The sequence below is a fragment of the Myotis myotis genome, unplaced genomic scaffold (genome assembly GCF_014108235.1).
Source record: "Myotis myotis isolate mMyoMyo1 unplaced genomic scaffold, mMyoMyo1.p scaffold_m19_p_11, whole genome shotgun sequence".
In the NCBI taxonomy this organism is placed as follows: Eukaryota; Metazoa; Chordata; class Mammalia; order Chiroptera; family Vespertilionidae; genus Myotis; species Myotis myotis.
The window spans coordinates 73,389,818-73,408,000 of record NW_023416315.1 but is presented as its reverse complement, the minus strand read 5'-3'; the positions used below and the strand labels follow the sequence as shown (position 1 = coordinate 73,408,000).

The following is an 18,183-nucleotide window of genomic DNA, read 5'->3' as shown; positions in this document are numbered from 1 at the left end:
GGGAAGATGTTGCCCCGGGTTTAAAATATCTGCCCCAGCAGCCCAGCGTGGGTGCAGCGCTTCCTCACTGCTCTGTGCTCCCTGCGGGCGCTCCCCGCCCTCCGCATCGGGAACTTTGGGGATGTGCCTAGACCCGGCGCAGCGCAGGTCCTGACCAACCCTGAGCAGAACAAACCCTTGGCGGGCGGCCAGGAGGCTCCCTTCCAGCCACCGCCCGCCGCCCCCTCCGCCCCCCCCCCCCCGCCCTCCGCCAGCTCCATCCTCCCCCCTCACCCCCTCACAATACAAGATCTTTCTTCCTCTGTTCCCTTAAATCACAGCCCGGGGAAATCTCAAGAGCCTTCATCCAGCTACGGGCCAGCATGTCTGGGGGCAAATACGTGGACTCCGAGGTAGGCTTGGGGGTGCGCGCCCGCCGGGCGCGGGGGTGCCTGCCTGTGCTATCTCCCTCTCCAAGCGTCCGGCGGCTCCTCCGGCCCCAGCCCTCTCTCTACTTTGGAGAACTCTCGCGCCGAGCGGCTGCGGAATGGGCCTGGGCGGGGAGGTGAAGAGGGGGCAGGAATATTTCAAGTTTTCCTCCTGGGAAGGACCGGGGGCCCTGAGCTAGAGGCGCCCGGAGAAGGTGGTCGGGGTTGAGGTTGGGTCTCCCTGACGGAGGACGAGTTTCTCCACGGGTCCCGGTGCCACCTGATGGCGGGACCCCCCTGGCCGGCTGGGAGGCGGGAGCTGGAGCGCGGGGTGGGAGCCCGCTCACCCGCCGTCCCGTCCGGGGGACAGTCCCGGCGACTCCCCGCCGGGCGCCTGGCCCTCCGGGCGGTGCGCGCCGTGTTTGCCCTTTGCAAAGCTCTCAGGCCGCCTCAAGGGCTCCTCCTGCACCTCGGCGCCAGGCAGGGGTGTTTGAAGAGGGACGCACCTCCCTCCCCGCACCTACCACCACCCCTTCCACCACCCTCCAGCCTGGGTGTGGAGCCTTCGTTCCCCCAAACGTAGCGGCCGTGGCGCCAAGGGTGGGTCGGAGCCGTGGTGCAGGTGAGAGATACCAGGGAGGTTAGGGGGCTGACACCGCTCCGCCCTGAGGTTGGAGGGTGCGGAGCTGGGGGGAGGGGGGTTAGGGGGAGAAGCAAAGGGCAGAAGGAAGGTGGAGGGCGCGGGCAGGTGCCCAGGAAACGCTGCCGGGAAGCCACGAAATGGGGGCATTCCACGAGTCCGGGGGTTCAAGTTGAATCTCAAGGATGCAACTGGAATTGTGGAGAGAGGGGGAATAGGCAGGGGCCGGGGACGAGAAAGCTGAACAGGTGAAGCGCTCGGGGTATGAAAGAGGGGGGCTGCAGGGGAGTCAGGGGTCGGTCCCATCGCCGCCCGGGTCTAGGCGGGGTCCCTGGAGCCAGGCGCGCCAGGGCGGGGGCCGGGCGGTGCGCGGAGGGGGTTGCCCTGACCCCTGGCGGCGGGCGCGGGAGGCTGGCGCTCCCTGCCGGGTGAGGAGGGGTGTGGTGTCTTCTCCCCGGTCCTCTTAAAAAGCTGGCGGCGCCGAGGAGTTGCCTGCGTGCGCCGCCGCTGCGGGAGCGGTTTGTTCGATTTTGAGCCTGGAGGTTTGCCCCGCCGCCAGGCTGACTTCTGATCGCTTGTTTTTCTTTGGGAAAATTTCTTCCAACTGCTGGTGCCCTTCTCTCTCTCTCTCGTGGCCGCCCGCCCTCTGCAGGGACATCTCTACACTGTTCCCACCCGGGAACAGGGCAACATCTACAAGCCCCACAACAAGGACATGGCAGACGAAATGAACGAGAGGCAAGTGTACGACGCTCATACCAAGGAGATCGACCTGGTTAACCGTGACCCCAAGCATCTCAACGACCACGTGGTCAAGGTAAGGGGAGGTCTGTCCCGGACGGGATGCTGTCAGGGCCCGGACAGCTCTCTTCTGGCCAGCAGCCTGTGCATCCTTTTCTGCCTTTACCGCGCGCGCACACACCCCGTTTTCTGGGCTTGGTCTCCCCTCCCCCAGCCTGCTGTTTAGTTCAGGTGGAATTTAGCTGACTTGGGCTTTGTAGGCGGTCATATAACTGCACTCTTCTGGCAAATGAAGCTCCTGATCGCAGCGACAGACCCCACTGCTTGAAAGGGTGAAATGGTTGCGCAACAGGTCACCCCCTCCATTCCCAGGTTGAAAGTCTAGTGAAGGGTGGTGCCCGCTGCACAAGTAATTGACATTGACGTAGTCAGGTCATTTCTGAGGTCAGGTGCCAAAGGTGAAAGCTGGACCACGGGGGGGGGGGGGGGGGGGGGCATGTTCTCCTCAACAAAAATCAAGTAACTGAAGTGATTTTCTTAAACACAATCAAGTGGGTAGAAGTGCTTTCATCTAAAGATTATGCAAATATAATCATAGATACTCATATAGATCCATATATGAAGAGTGTTTTAACTGGAAAAAAACATGGCACTTGTGCACAACTGAACAAAACTACAAAATCACAAATAATGCACAGCTCTGGGTTTCTCCCTTAGAAACCTCTAGTTAGATGTGGAAAGTTGCTTCTTAGTGACTACCTGGGTCAGCTTTCGCTGAGCTAAAAGGACATTCCCGTTGCAATTCCCTTTTATACTTTTAGGATGTACTTGGTGAGATTAAACATAGGTTAACTGAACAGGTTATTGGCCAAACTTAGATCTGACTTGGGGATCAGTTTTTTATTTCATGATGTTATTTAACTTTGACCCTTTCAGAGGAATTTATTGTCTGCACCCATCTGGATTGTGAAATCATGGGCGTGAGCCATCCTTGGCAGAGGGTTTTCTTTGAGGGACCAGGAGGGCCAAGAAAAGTCCTGGCCTGGGAGATAGGGTGTGAAGACCCAGTTCTGTACCATCCCAGAGCAGCCAGTGGGGTGAATGAACCACTTCGCCCACTGGGCCTCCCATCCATGGATGGAAGAAGCTATAGTTGAGACTATTCACATTCATGAATAATAGATTTCAAAAAGGGGAACAATTTAAGCTGTAACTAGAAGGAAAATGTAACTGTCAGAATGGACTCTCTTGGCTTGCTGGTGGAGGGAAAGAGGAAATTTGGAGCCTTCGCAGGTTTTTCTACTAGCCAGGTCATGGGATATTTAAAGGTAGCAGCAATAACCAGAGTAGCTTATAAACTGAAAATGGGAATTGCTATAAACTGTTTACTAAAAACATTACCTTAAAAGGGGTAAGGGCATTTTTTGCTTTTTCCCCTTCTCCTGTAGCTTTGGGCGAGAAGGAGAGATGCCAGGAAAAGAGGCAGAAGTCAGGAAGGGCTGGCTGCGCTGGAGCCTCCCTGTTGTTCCACCACAGTGTGAGTGGGGTTCCTGGAGCGAGCAAACCTCCCTGATGAGTCAGAGAGGCCAGGAGTGTGGATGTGGCTCTCCACACATAGCATGACTAAGCTGAGAAAGAAGAGCCCGCTGGGAAAAGAGACTTCAATGCGGATGGAAAAAGGGCATAACAGGCCTAGAGGAAATAGCAGTTTACAAAGTAGCATTTCAGAGAGCAAGTGTGGGGATCCTCATATTAGAGAAATTAAAAGGGAGGGCTAGGGCAAGCTCCTGCTGGCTTCGAGAAAGCAAACCCCACCCACTTGCTCATAGAACTGTGAGCAAAGCAAGACAGACAGAAAAGATCTGCCTTGAGAAGAATTGGGGAGGCCCACTTACTCAGATGCCCCACTTAGAGAGGACTTCAGGATGCCCTGCAGAGAGGGAGGGAGACCCAAGAGTGCCCCGTGCCAGAAGGCGGAGGAAGGGGGCTTTCGCCTTACAGAGCCTCCTAGTCCTTTTCTTTGAGTACATGCATAAACACAACGACAGAAACAGGGGTGATCCTCCTTATGTTACCATGACAATAAATAATGAATTTCCCTAAATTTTATTTTGATGGCACAGATTTCTTAAGATAATAAAGACATCCAAAGCCTCACTGTTAATGCATGGTAGCTTAAAACTTCACATGATAATAAACAGCAGTCAACTGAATCTGTGATTAAAGGTACCAAATCAGGTAAGGAAAGGTCTGTTCTGAAGGCAGGCAGCTCTGTAAAAGCAGCTCTGTCCAATTCTGCAGCCGCTTAGCCACTTGAAATTTAAGCGTAAGTAATTTACATAAAATAAAATTTAAAACTCAGTTCCTCCGTCACTCCAGCCACGAAGAGTTCCCAGCACATGAGACTAGGGGCTACCACAGGAGACAGCATAGTAGATGTAGAGCATTTGGACAGCACCAGACGTGAGTGTTCCCTGCATTTTACAAAAGGTTCCTATGCCAAATTTAGAATAATAACTCTGGATGTAGAAGAAATTAAACCCTGATGTACAGTGAGAAGAACAGCATAGTATTATCTACAGCAAGCATGTCAAACTCACGGCCCGCGGGCCACATGTGGTCCACAAGGGATATTTTTGTGGCCCGGCCAATATAATGGTATATAAGAAACGTTTTAATAAAAATTTAATAATTTAATTTTTATGATAGCCTGTTATAGGATATTGTACAACGTTCACTAATGACTGATTACTATAATCGAGTTGCATTCATTTCCCTTACCCACCTTACCCACAGGCGCACCATTTTAGCAGCCGATTGCCACGTCATTAGTCTTGTACTGACGTGTTTGGTGTGCGCAATAGGAAGTATTTCGCTTTCAGAGAACAAGAAAAATAGGTTTATTTGCATCACGCTTATTAATCTGTGCAGTTATTCAGTGTCTGGTAAGTTAATGTTCAAGAAAAAATATTAGTTTTTATTAAAATGTTCTATTATTTTATGTTAACGATTACTCATTCATTTCAGCCCTTTGTATTCAGCATGTCTCCATAGAAATAAACCTACGTTTCTATGAAAATTGAAGCTTTTGGGTTTTTTTGCCACCACATAAACTTAAACCTTGTTTATTTGGCCTGTGTTGCCTTTGAGTTTGACATGCTTGCTCTACAGTATCCTCTACATCCCACAAAACAGCTATGTAGGGAGGGGAAGAAAACTCAGAATTGGCTGTGTCATGAATTTATATTTCAAAAAGGTGTTTTACCACCTATTCCACTGGCTTTAATGGCATAAAGTAGTCTATACCATTTAGTTCCACTGAATTTGTTTCTTATATTACTAAAGGTTTGCTGCTCTATATTATGAGATATCTGTATTGATATTTATCTAAAAGGAGTGGGCTATGAATGCCTCTTAAAATTTCCTCTAATTAAAGTGATCACAACTTCAGACCCTTCTCCCTCCAAGATTTCTATGTCTTCTTCTTAAGTTCCCATTTTCATCTATATGTTTATTATTATGTACATATTTGGAATTTCTAGATAAATAAAATGGCTTCAAATTTATAATTCTGATATCACATTAGCCATCAATTAATTCACTTATTCAAGTCTTCTATGCTGAACTAAACACATACTACAAAGGGTAATCCCTAAAATAATATCTAGAAATTGCAAAGATTAGAATTATGCGACAAGATACATACAGATGAAAAGTTTAAAAAAAAATACACACGTACAATATCACATCAGTAAGTCACTGCCACATGGTAACTAAGGGGTTCTTTTTTGGTTGGACTGCCAGGAAACATATAACTAGATTTTAAGCTTTATTGACCCATGTTATTTATTCTCTCCCACATAAGGATTTTAATTTTCACTTTCATTTCCAATGGGCATGCTGTTTTATGCAGTTGCTATAGTGAGCTCTCTCATCATCATTTTGGAAATAGACCAAATATATATTACAATAAATCAAAAATAAGTGATAGTGACTATTGTATAATAAGGTTTTTAAAAAGTACATGATATCAATTATCTTGATTTTGGTAATCATCCTACAATGTAGATGTATTTCAAATGATCATATTGTATACTTTAAATATATACAATTATATTTGTTGATCATTCCTCAATAAAGTTTAAGGGAATGGTATTAAGTGTTAGGGAGGCCCTACTTTGGAGAGGGCATTAGGGAGAGAGAAGAGGGATGCACTAGAGAAAGGTTAATGAAGAAGAGCATGAAGGAGATGCAGTCTGAGTTGGGTCACACAGGACAGATGGAATGCAAATATCTGAGAGAAGCACAGGGGGACATTCTAAATGAGCAAAGCATGGGAGTGAGAATGTCTCTCCGAGGTCATGAGCCTGCAATGCCTCCTAGCCCATTTTTTATTGGAAGAGACTTTAGTGACAGAGTGGCCGGTCATAAGATGAAAAAATTCATCATGGCCAGGTGGCGGAGTCCTGAACCCAGTACACATGATAAGTGTCGACTCTATCGGGTCAGCAGTGCAGTCAGGAGCACTTCAAGCACAAGGATGAATGCTGAAGGGAGGCATTTTGGAAGATGCCTGGTTAGGGCACAGGATGTAATAAAACATAGCTGGTCTGGATGAGCAGAGGACAGTTACACTATAATTGCACTAAATGGGGAGGGCAGTATGTGATAGCATTGGGAATAAAATCATATAAGCACAAAATGACGGAATTTTAGGATTAGAAGGGATTGGAATGGTTATAAGAGACTAACTTCCACTTCCTCTTTTTTAACATTAGCAGGAATTAGGGCTAAAGAAGTTTAAAATGTTACCCATGTTTTCACTTGGCTACTGTCTGAAAAGATATTTTGAAATGTATCACAAGGGAAGGAAAGACAAGATTATGTGATTCCCCTGGACGATTGTCATGAGGAGAGAAATTAGTTGAGATAATTCTGATGTTAGTTCTGAGACAAATCGAGACATCTGAGAGGAGATCCTTGCTGGGAAATACAAATATGCGTTTGTAATTTTCTTTTCCAAAGCTTGATTCTCAAATAGACATGAAATTTTTTTAGTAGTCAGCAAAAGGCATGCACATGGTAATCCCTGTGTTGGTTTCAAAATAACAGCCTCTGTGATTCCTTTCAACTTGAAATCATTCTAAGGTGATTGATGATTAATATCAGTATAATAGTAATTTTTAAGTTTATTCGATATAGCTATAATCAAAGTATAAGGTTTAAAACAGCGGTTCTCAACCTGTGGGTCACGACCCCTTTGCGGGTCTAACGACCCTTTCACAGGGGTCGCCTAAGACCATCGGAAAACACATATATAATTACTTATTGTTTTTGTGATTAATCACTATGCTTTAATTATGTTCAATTTGTAACAATGAAAATACATCCTGCATATCAGATATTTACATTACGATTCATAACAGTAGCAAAATTACAGTTATGAAGTAGCAACGAAAATAATTTTATGGTTGGGGGTCACCACAACATGAGGAACTGTATTAAAGGGTCGCGGCATTAGGAAGGTTGAGAACCACTGGTTTAAAAGATCAGATTATCTCAAAGAACTCAGCACGTTGGTAATATTATCTTCTGTTGGGACTATTGTTTGTGTGTTTGTTTTGGGAGATGGTGATTAATATTCTGTCACACATGAGATTTTGCATGGAATTCAGAGTCCCCAGCTTATAAAAGAGCATTATAATCATCTTATGTGGAAAACTATCCTCACATCACTGAGCAAAGAACTATACTAAAATGGGGGATATTATTCATTCATAAGAATTTGAAACACTTTCAAGTTCAGCCAACAGTGATATACATTTTAAATGCTTATGGAAAGTCTTTTTTATGTTCTCTACCTCCTAGTTGTGGTAAAAAAAAAAAAAAAAAAAAAAAAATTGAAGAGTTAGCTTCATTTTGGTTCTAGAATAGAATGTCATATTATTTAAGACAAGCTACACCAAATACCCTTGAACTGTAAAAAAGTTTGTAATGTGGGTAATTCTCCCAATTAATAACAGTGTTGGCTACATTTTAAAGGGGCTTAGCCCTGGCCAGTGTTGCTTAGTGATTAGAACTTGGGCCCTGAGTTGGATTCATAGTCAAGGACGTGTACTTGGGTTGCAGGTTCCATCCCCCACCTCAGTAGGGGCGGGAGTAGGAGGCAACCAATCAATGTGTCTCTCTCACTCTCCCTCCCTCCCTTCCACTCTCTCTCTAAAAATCAATGGGAAAAAAATGTCCTCAGGTGAGGATTAACATAAATAAGTAAATGCATACATACATACATACATACATATATGCATAAATGGGCTTAAAGTACGAACAGCTGCAATAGTAAGCAGCATTAGAAGTCCAGTATGCAGCCTGCCCACTCAAGTCCATAGAAACAACAGACACTTGCATATTTCAAGCGAAACTGCTTTTGAGTTTGCCCTAGTTTCAACATAAGTTCTCTGTGATGAAATGGTCAGAGAACTGGTCCCCAGGAGACCTGGGCTGTGTGCACCTGGGGGGTTCAGGGCCTTTTCATGACTCAGCTGGCTGGGCTTGCAGTGGGGAAAGGGCAGGGCTGCTATTTTCATACAAAGATGGTTTATGCCAAGAAACGCACTCTTCCAATTTCTGGACCTTGTGGTGTGTGTGTGTGTGTGTGTGTGTGTATGTATATATATATATATATATATATATATATATATATTATCTTCATTAATGTCCATAGAGCTCCTAAAGAATAAATTTGCATGCTGTATTTCTTTTTAAAGAAGTTCCTAAAAAATAAGCCTTCGGTCCCTAGAAATATTCTAACACATAGGTACTCAAAGGCACCCTGACAGAGTGGAAAGAGTATTGTGCCAGAATAAGAAAAGATATTTTTGCAACTTTTTTTTTCTTTCTAAAACTTGAGTGTGATAATATGCAGGCACAAAATTCTTTTTCTCTAACACAGCAGTTCTCAACCTGTGGGTCGCAGCCCCTTTGGCGGTAGAACAACCCTTTCACAGGGGTCGCCTAAGACCATCCTGCATATCAGATATTTATATTACGATTTATAACAGTAGCAACATTACAGTTATGAAGTAGCAACGGAAATAATTTTATGGCTGGGTCACAACATGAGGAACTGTATTTAAAGGGCCAGAAGGTTGAGAACCACTGCTCTAACAGTCAGGAAAATGCATGCATTTATTAATCGGATCAGTTGGTTTCAATATAAGGGCCTAATGCGTTTGTGGCCTCTTTCAGCTAGAAAGCTTAGAGCAGGGGTCCTCAAACTTTTTAAACAGGGGGCCAGTTCACTGTCCCTCAGACCACTGGAGGGCCGGACTATAGTTTAAAAAAAAACTATGAGCAAATTCCTATGCACATTGCACATATCTTATTTTGAAGTAAAAAAACAAAACGGGAACAAATACAATATCTGTATTTGCAAGTGGCCCGCGGGCCGTAGTTTGAGGACCCCTGGTTTAAAGTCCCAGTAGTGTGTACTGCACACCATGGAAGGACTACAGTAAGGGGTAAGATAGATAGGAGCACCATCCAGAGTTTATGGCTATCTTCTTGCCTCCCTTCATGCAGTTTCCTTTGAAAACTTTTGCTGAAATTCCTTTACCAAATTTTGCTGTCTGTTAAAACCTTATAACTTTCAGGGTTTAGTTCAAAAATACCTCACCTCTCATGCCTCCAGTTGTTCCTGAGCCAGTAAACAAGGCTTGGGCAAAATAAGAGGCATATTTTTTATACAAGCTGCCCCTGTTTGAGCCCTATAAAAAGTGCAATTAAATTATGGACCATATTCCAGTTCTCTAAAACTCTCTCTTCCCACATTGGTGCTCAATTTCTAATCTTCTTATTGAAAATTTGACATTTGCAGCCTTTTCAAAACCTCCTAGCATCTTTACAAATCCAAATTTGGCTGAGCAGCTGACTCACCAAAATAATTTTTAAAAATACTGATGCCTGGGCCCATTACAGATCTACTGAATTAGCACGTCTAGAGATGGGGCCTAAGAGTCTTTGTTTTTCAAAGCTCACCAATGATTACATTTGTGAGGTCAGGTTTAGAAGTAATTGTACCCAAGGTTGGCTTAAAGATATACACCTTAGATGGTTTCACCCAAAGATAACAGATGAGTCACCCTGTATAGTAGCTCCAGATGTTCTTCCTGCCAGGAAAATACTTGGGAGTCAGGCCATTTAAACCGGAGAGTTTTGAAACACCATAGCAGCGGTTCTCAACCTGGGGGTCGAGACTCCTTTGGGGGTCGAACTACCCTTTCACAGGGGTCACCTAAGACCATCAGAAAACACATAGATAATTACATATTTTTGTGATTAATCACTATGCTTTAATTATGTTCAATTTGTAACAATGAAATTGGGGGTCACCACAACATGAGGAACTGTATTAAAGGGCCATGGCATTAGGAAGGTTGAGAACCACTGCCATAGAGGGTTCCCAAACCAAGCATGCTCAATGGTCCTCCATCCCTTGAGGCCACTTGGGCTTCCAGCCAACTGCAAGCCCAGAGCCGCATGGTGACATAGGAGGGGCGTGTTCATGTGTCCTAGGTTGTCCCGCATAAACCAGTTACTACTGGCCAGCCCTGAGTAACTAACTATTAGTAGTGTCCCCATTCATGCCTAGAAGTGCCCAAGTTTGGAAGAAAAACGATATGGTCACAAATGGGTTGGCAATGACCTGCCACTGACTCCTATACCTGGAATCACTGGAAGCCCCTACATACACTATTTTTTAGCTGAATGAGCAAAATTTCCACACTCCAGACATGTTTTCTCTCCTCTCCACTCTCCAGTGTTACCTCTCTCCTGCCCTTCATCACAGCCCTCACGCTGCGCTAAAATGCGGAGGAGGAGCCCTTAACCGCCAATCTAACCTCACCCTTTAGCTTCTTTCCTGGCAACCCAAGTTTAATAAAACTGACATCCTTTCATCATATATTTTGTCAACTACTCAATCAAAGATTAAAATGTCTAAAATAGTTTAAACTCTTTTTCAATGAGTTCAGGAAACAACAAAAAAAAATGGCATGCTTTCATATGAACCATTGTTTAGGGTGGAGGAAATGTTTTTTAATTTTGTCTTAAAGGAAATCTGCATGACCCATGTACTGTGCAAATACCCAGGGAATTAACTGGTAGAACAGATTGACACCTGCACAAAATACATACTTCCTGCCTCTCACGGGAACATGTTGATGGTTCAGATATAAAACACATCTTGTTTTCTTTATCGAAACTTGCGAAGATGTCTCTTATTGGTCACTGTGTCAAAGCAGAGGAAGTGCATATTCCTAAAAACACAACTGAGCTGCCCCTTCGCCACTGTGAGCTGTTTAGGTCGTTAAGAGACAGGCATTTTGATGATGTATCTATGTGCTTAATCTCAGAGTAGGAATTTAACAGTCACATTTTAAAAAGATGCATTCAGTGTATAAACCTTTCCTGAGCCCAGCAATGACATTACGATACAAATGGACATCGATAGATTCTATATAAAAAGGTAAATTGTGTCTGGAGATTGCACTGGGCCATCTCACGTATGTTGCGGGTGTCAAACACAATTACATTTTCTCATTTACAATGATGAACTGGAAAATATGCTGACTTCTGGACCCAAGCCATGAAACAAGGAGATTGAGGGGAAAGGAAGCAAAGATAAAGAAAAATCCACAAGGCCCTTCTCCCTGTCCTGCCACCGGCTCTGTGCGGGATGGGACATTTCACATGCGAGGATATGATCAGGCGCAGGCGCAGGCACTGACTGAGTATTAACTCACTGCTCCTTCCCCCAAGGGGTTTAGAGTTTATCTGGGAAACACACATGTAAACACATCCAAGTGAGGTCGTGTGACTAAGGGGCAGGCCAGAATTGGGCAGAAAGCAGAGGATTTTCAGCAGTCTCCAAAGTCGAAACACATGTTCACCAGGCACTGGAGGCAGTAAACGGGTCCCTGTTTGATCCAAAAGAGGGAACAGCAGGAGAAAAAGACCCAGAGACCTGAGGACACTTGGCATGTTCTGGGCACCAGTGGCAAGTCAGCGTGGCCAGAGCAAAGGGACACTAGCAGGAGGCAGGTCAACAGGGCCTTTGTGCGCCACCAAGGCATTTGTCCCCTTGCAGGCCACAGCAACTCAGTTCCTTTTAGACCAGGAGGGACCTGGTGAGCGACAGCCGATGCTAATTACAAAGCCTAACTCCAGGGCAGCGGGGCAAACCACGCGGTGCTAAATGTGCAGGTGGAAGTGAGACAGGAGAGGGCTGCTCCCGCCAGCTCTCCCGAAGGCCAGCTCGGTGGCACAGTTACTGACTCCTCCACTGGTTCTTTGAGGAGGCTGCTACTGTTATTACCCACCATCCTCTTCATTTTGCAGGTAAGGAAGCTCAGGCTTAGCCATTTGCTCAGGGTTACACAGGTAGGAGGTGGCAGGGTCAAACTCTGAGTCAGGGTTGGAATCCAGACGATGCGCCCTCCAGGCTCAGGGCCTTAAGCATGTGCTATGGTGCCGCTCTTTAAAACTGGCCGTGATCCAAGCAGGCAGTGATGGAGAAAAATGACGGTTTTCTTGCAGTGGGTGGGCAGCATTTAGCCAGGGGAATTCCAGAAGCCATCTGTTTGGGGAGTGACAGGCCTGCACTTCCAAGGCCAGACTCTGGATCCTGGCAGGTGGGCTGGGAAGGAGTAAAAGACCAATGTAAAGACGAAGGTAAAACACCAAACCTCAAGAAATGCAGATGCGGGGTGAATTCCCAACAAGGCAAGGAAGGTCGATTCCCAAAGACCGGAAGTGGGGTACAGAGTGTGGTCTGAGGGATTAGAAGTGGAGCCCATGCTCAGAACCAGACAAGCTACCGAGCTACAATCCTAGCTTGTGTTGACTTGTCTGAGTCTTTTATTTTACTTTTATTTCAGTCCTCGCCGAGGATATGTTTTTTAAATTGATTTTGAAAGAGAGAGAGAGAGAGAGAGAGAGAGAGAGAGAGAGAGAGAGAGAGAGAGAGAGAGAGAGAAACACATCGATGTTAAGAGAGAAACTTCACTTGGTTGCTTCCCATACGTGCTCGGAATGGGATGGAACCTGCAGCCTACGCATGTGCCCTTATGGGAATCGAACCACAACCTTTTTTGGTGTAAGGGAAGTTGCTCCAACCAACTGAGCCACCTGGCAGAGGCTGGATCACCTGAGTCTTTTAAAGCACCCCGATTGCCTAGGGTGGCCAGCACCTGGGGCACTGATCCTATGTGAGTGTGGGTAGGTGCCAGAGAATGAAGCAGGTCCTGACGGGCACTGGAAGAACAGCTTCTCAGTTTGCCTGCTGGGTTTCTACAGGAACCTGTGCCATTATAGCAATATGTTGTGAAAACAGGGAACAATTGAGAAAAACCTTAGTTTTATGCTAGTGGGAGAAATGTGTATGTAATTCTGAAAGTAGTTTCTCCCTAGTTGTTACATATTTGTTCTCAAAAACAAATGCCAGACGTAAGGGAGAGACTTAATAGTGCATTTTACACTAAAGTGAATCTTTCAGAACAGTTAAAATGTCCTGTCAATCATGGCTCACTATTTTCCTTTTTATTATTATTATTTTATTGATTTCAGAGAGGAAGGGAGAGAGAAGAGAGATAGAAACATCAACGATGAGAGAGAATCATTGACCGGCTGCCTCCTGCACGCCCCCTGCTGGGGATCAAACCCGCAGCCCAGGCATGTGCCTTTGAGAGGAACTGAACCCAGGACCCTTCAGTCCACAGGCCAATGCTCTACCCATTGAGCCAAACCAGCTAGGGCTGCCTTTTCTATATTATTAGCAGTAATAATAAAAGCTGGAAATGGCATACCAAAATATGTCAAGAAAATGGAATTGCATTCACTGGATTTCATCACCAGTTATTTTGCTTAGGTCAACTGATCTCTCTTCCTTGCTTGTCCCTGAGCACCAGGGTTTGTAGTAGGGAGAGAAATTGTTCACTCAACTATTTTGGGTAAGTGCCTCTACCTACTCTAGTTATAAAGGTAGGAATGAGAGTCATTCCCAGATCATGGGCTTCCCAGAAAGGCCATTCAACAAATACAGGTGTCCCCAAAAATGCCTCTCCTGCCTCCATGGCAGCACTAAGGATGTCCGACTGACAGCTTAGGCCCGGGGAGCAGTCCTAAGCTGTCAGTTGGACATCCCCCTAGGGCTCCAGGACTGTGAGAGGGCACAGGCTGGGCTGAGGGACCCTCCAAATGCGTGAATTTTGTGCACTGGGCCTCTAGTGAAAAATAAAAAAATACGAGAAGAGGGTTGTCATTTCTGTAGGAGCTTTTGATGTGGAAAACCAAGATGCTTCGTGAGCATAATGGATATGGAAAGCCCTTGTAATAATTCCACAGCTTCCAAGACACCAAGATCTCCAAAGTGAAAATCACTATTTTAAATTCATCCTTAAATGAATCCACCACACTTCATACCCCTGGGGCAATAGAGAACCCACACTAAGTGTATTGATTGTTCCTGACCATTAAACATCTAAAGAAGTTAATGATATTTTAAAGGAAGTCTTAATGAATGGGATCAAAAGGACAATGTGATCAAAAGAAGTGTCATATACAAGATTCTCTACTTTACTAGTATTTGCTGTTGGTTCGACATTAAAAATGGATTCCTGATTTGATCTTATGAGGGACATAGAGATGCTGGAAAGAGCAAAAGGAAGGAGATAAGGGATGGAGAGAAACCCCCAGCTGGGGCTGGGGCAGGACTTTTTTGTCTGAATGATTTGTTAGAAGAGTTGGAAGGGAGCATGGAATGACAACTGCTTATGGTTATTGCCAGGTTATTATGGGACAAGAAAAATACTGCTCAGACACAATCACCATTCAGACAAGGGAAAAGGGAGGAAGGGGCGTACCCTTGTTTAAAGTGTTAATTTACATGGGAAAAGGGATTCCAGGTAAGGACTGGGTCACAGGAGGTTATTTTGTAATAGTTGTGTATTAAAATCCTTTCCTTGTCTGTGTAACTTCTCAAATCTTACCTCTACAATTACAATTTGGTGTATAACAACACTGACACACGGCCTCATCATTAAACCTAGGCACAGGTATGAACACTTCCCCCTCTTTCCTCGAGATACCTGGTGTGTTTGGGGCCAAGGGGGGTTTATGTGGCAACGCAGCTGTGGCTGAGAATGCAAGTGGTAAACATCTGAAAGCAGAACACTGCACTGCAGGCGCCGAAAGGTCAGCATGAAACGCTGTCTTTATGGCCAGCGTGCCCGTCCACTCCTACACGCTGCACATGCAGAGTTTGCAGCTTGCATAAACCCCTATTGTGATTTAAACTCATGAGAGAGTGCGCTTTCTGCCGAGGTGGCTGTTTTGTGACTTTAGACCAGCGGGCCTTTACTCTGGCTGCAGGTCATCGGGGCAATGTTTATGTGTAATGCTGTAGATGCTCTCTCCCTAGAAATTCCGATGGCATTGACCTATGGTGGGGCCCATGCCTATGTATTCTCTCTTTTTTTTTTTTTTTTTTTGTTTTGAAAGCTTCCCAGATGAGGCTAATGTACAGCCAGAATGGAGTCTGTTTCAGACTCTCGGAATAAAGAAAACCATGTGCCATGATAAAACTTTCAGGACCATAAAGGCCACAGTGAGGAAATTATTACTTCTCATTTCGGACCTTAAAAAGGTCTGGCTAGCATTTTTATTGGACTATTGTATTTGTCATTCAAATTCCCATAACAACAACAAAAAGATACTTTCTGGAACTCTGTTGTATGTGAGGTAAACCTCATGTCCCTTGTATAATCTAGTCCTGTTGTTTTTCCCTTTTCTCATCCTTTCTGTTCCCAAAGAGGAAGATCGGATGGCTAGAGTGTCAGCATGCCATCTCTGTGCCCCTTTCCTACCTCAGTCCATGGCTCAGGCATCCTAAGAAGGGAGCTCACAGCATGCACTGGTTGTTTTTCCTAATGGTGCGTCAACGCTCCTGTGCTGCCAGTGGCGACGCGAAGTTTCCCTGGACCTGGGCACAAGCAAGTGTCCTTCGTGTCTCCAGTGCCTGGCACAGAGAAGAGACCCCAAGTCACTGAGAAGTGCTTTCCTGATGCCAGTCCCTCATCAGAGCAGATGGGTGAACTACGCCTCCGAGGAAGTTTCCGGGGCCCTGACACCGAAGGTTACGTGGGCCTTGGAAGAGTCACTGGGCCCTCCAGACAGCAGGCTCCTCATCTAGAGCCATGACGAAGCTGAGCCTAAAGATCTCTAGGTCACTTTCATTTCTAAAATCTTTGGTTCTGATTGACTAGTATTCAGAAAAGAATGGAAGGCTGTAAAAGACCTTCTTCTTAGACTTTACCACTTGCCATTCTCAAACTTCATATTGGGCTTAATTAAATCGTCTTTGAAATACTGAGCTACCAATGCATGCTGACTGCAGATATCACACAGACAAGCGTTTGGTACTGAAGAAGGTCAAGAGCTGGGGTTCTCGTCCTCTTCTCATCTGGGCTCAGAACTCTGAGGTCTTCCCTTTTATTGTCCTTAACTCCAAGTTGGCTGCTTGTGTTCCAAGATGCGTCAGAAAGTCAGTATCGAAGTTGGTTACAAACTGTCAGTAAATTTTCTGTAACCAGACATTCTTAGTTTATTTAACAGAGAAGTGCATCATTACTTGCAACTTTAGTTAGAGCGATGGTCTTAAAAAGGTCTGGCTAGCCAGAAAATGCTCAGACTTTATAAATGCTGACAGTTGTCAAATTCACCTAGTTCATGGGGCCACCCATTTCTGAAGTCCTTTTTTTATTTTTTTAAATCCTCACCGGAGGATGTGTTTATTGATTTTTATTATTTTTATTTTTAAATATATTTTATTGATTTTTTTACAGAGAGGAAGGGAGAGAGATAGAGAGTTAGAAACATCGATGAGAGAGAAACATCGACCAGCCGCCTCCTGCACATCTCCTACAGGGGATGTGCCCGCAACCCAGGTACATGCCCTTGACCGGAATCGAACCTGGGACCTTTCAGTCCGCAGGCTGATGCTCTGTCCACTGAGCCAAACTGGTTTCAGCTGTTTATTGATTTTTAGAGAGAAAGGAGGGGAGAGAGATTGACAGAGAAACAGAGAGAGAGAGAAAGAGAGGGAGAGAAACATTGATGTAAGAGGGAAACACCAATTGGTTGCCTCCCATACGTGCCCGGGTCGAACCCGAAACCTAGGTATGTTCCTTGACCTGGAATCAAACCTGCAACCCTTTCTGGGACGATGCTCCAACCATTGACCCACACCAGCTGGGCTGAAGTTCTTTTAAAGGCCATCTGTGAGCAATAGGATCAAATGACTAAGCACTACAGGGCAGAAACACTATTACTTTGAGCAGATTTTCCTATTACCCGGCTGTGAAGAGTTTGCTTTTCTCTGACTTATATAGAGTTTAGCGTTGAGGATCCTGTATGATTTTAATCCCATCACTTGGCACCCCAGCTGTATGATTCTGTAAACATAAAGTTGTTTGAGTTCCAGACCACCTAAACATTCTTAGGGAACTCATCAGCTCCCTAAGCAAAGCTATGTCAAAATCTATAGGTTTGAATCCAAATTTCATGATAAGCAAAAACCGAATTGATTTGTCGTCCATTTTATCAGTCATCTTTTGTCCACTCTTTTACCAAAATTACTGTGACTGGGTTAAAATAAGTGAATGCAATCAATGCATGCAATTACTAACCCTTCAGCTACATATTAACATTCAGAGCTTTCTTTTCTAAAGGAGATTTATCAGGCTTCTGCTCTTGGTAATAGAACAGGGAAATATAACTTAGCAAAAGGTAACATTCACTAATTCATTCATTTGGTCAACAAATACTAACTTAGTACCTACTACATTCCAAGGAGCTTACAGTCTAATAGCAGGAAACACACCCACACACACACACCCCCACACACATCACATTAATATGTGTGTCATAGGCTGGATGAAAAAAAAAAGTTCAGGTGAGAAAAGGGGTGGGGACCAGAAAGAAGTCTTTGAAAAAACATTTAGGTTAAGACATTACAAACAACTCAGACAAGTGAAACATGATGGAAGGAGTGATCCTTGTAAAACCAACAGCAAGTGGGGAGGGCCTGAAGTAAGAAAGTTCTTGGGGCCATTGTCCCGGGAGACATTATTCAAGATTCCAGTCTAAATTTAAGAGGCCAGTGACGTGGGCAGGTGCAAGAAAGTGACTTCCTCTATGACCTTAAAAGTAAGGGAGTGCAGCAGGGAAGGCATTGCCCCTCTCCCCTCTGGTCGTGATTCCTGGGTGAGCCGCAGCAGCCAGAGGCTGTCGCCATGTGATTGGCACTGTCCCCTTTCCGGTGACATGTAGCCAGTCCAT

At 45.0% G+C, this 18,183-nt stretch overlaps 1 protein-coding gene across 3 annotated transcripts in view; it reads left to right on the top strand.

Moving 5' to 3' along the window:
* The first annotated feature begins 244 nt into the window (after positions 1-244).
* CAV1 (caveolin 1) overlaps positions 245-18,183 on the top strand; it is a 34,436-nt gene continuing 16,497 nt past the window's right edge. The window contains exons 1-3 of one of the 3 annotated variants that reach the window (XM_036328911.1): positions 245-392; positions 1,700-1,864; positions 15,657-16,216. In XM_036328911.1, coding sequence (XP_036184804.1) covers positions 363-392; positions 1,700-1,864; positions 15,657-15,893 — 432 coding nt within the window. In that variant the 5' untranslated portion in view covers positions 245-362 and the 3' untranslated portion in view covers positions 15,894-16,216. Of the gene's footprint in view, positions 393-849; positions 1,030-1,699; positions 1,865-15,656; positions 16,217-18,183 lie in introns of those variants that run through there. The other 2 variants (XM_036328909.1, XM_036328910.1) reach the window with 2 other exon arrangements.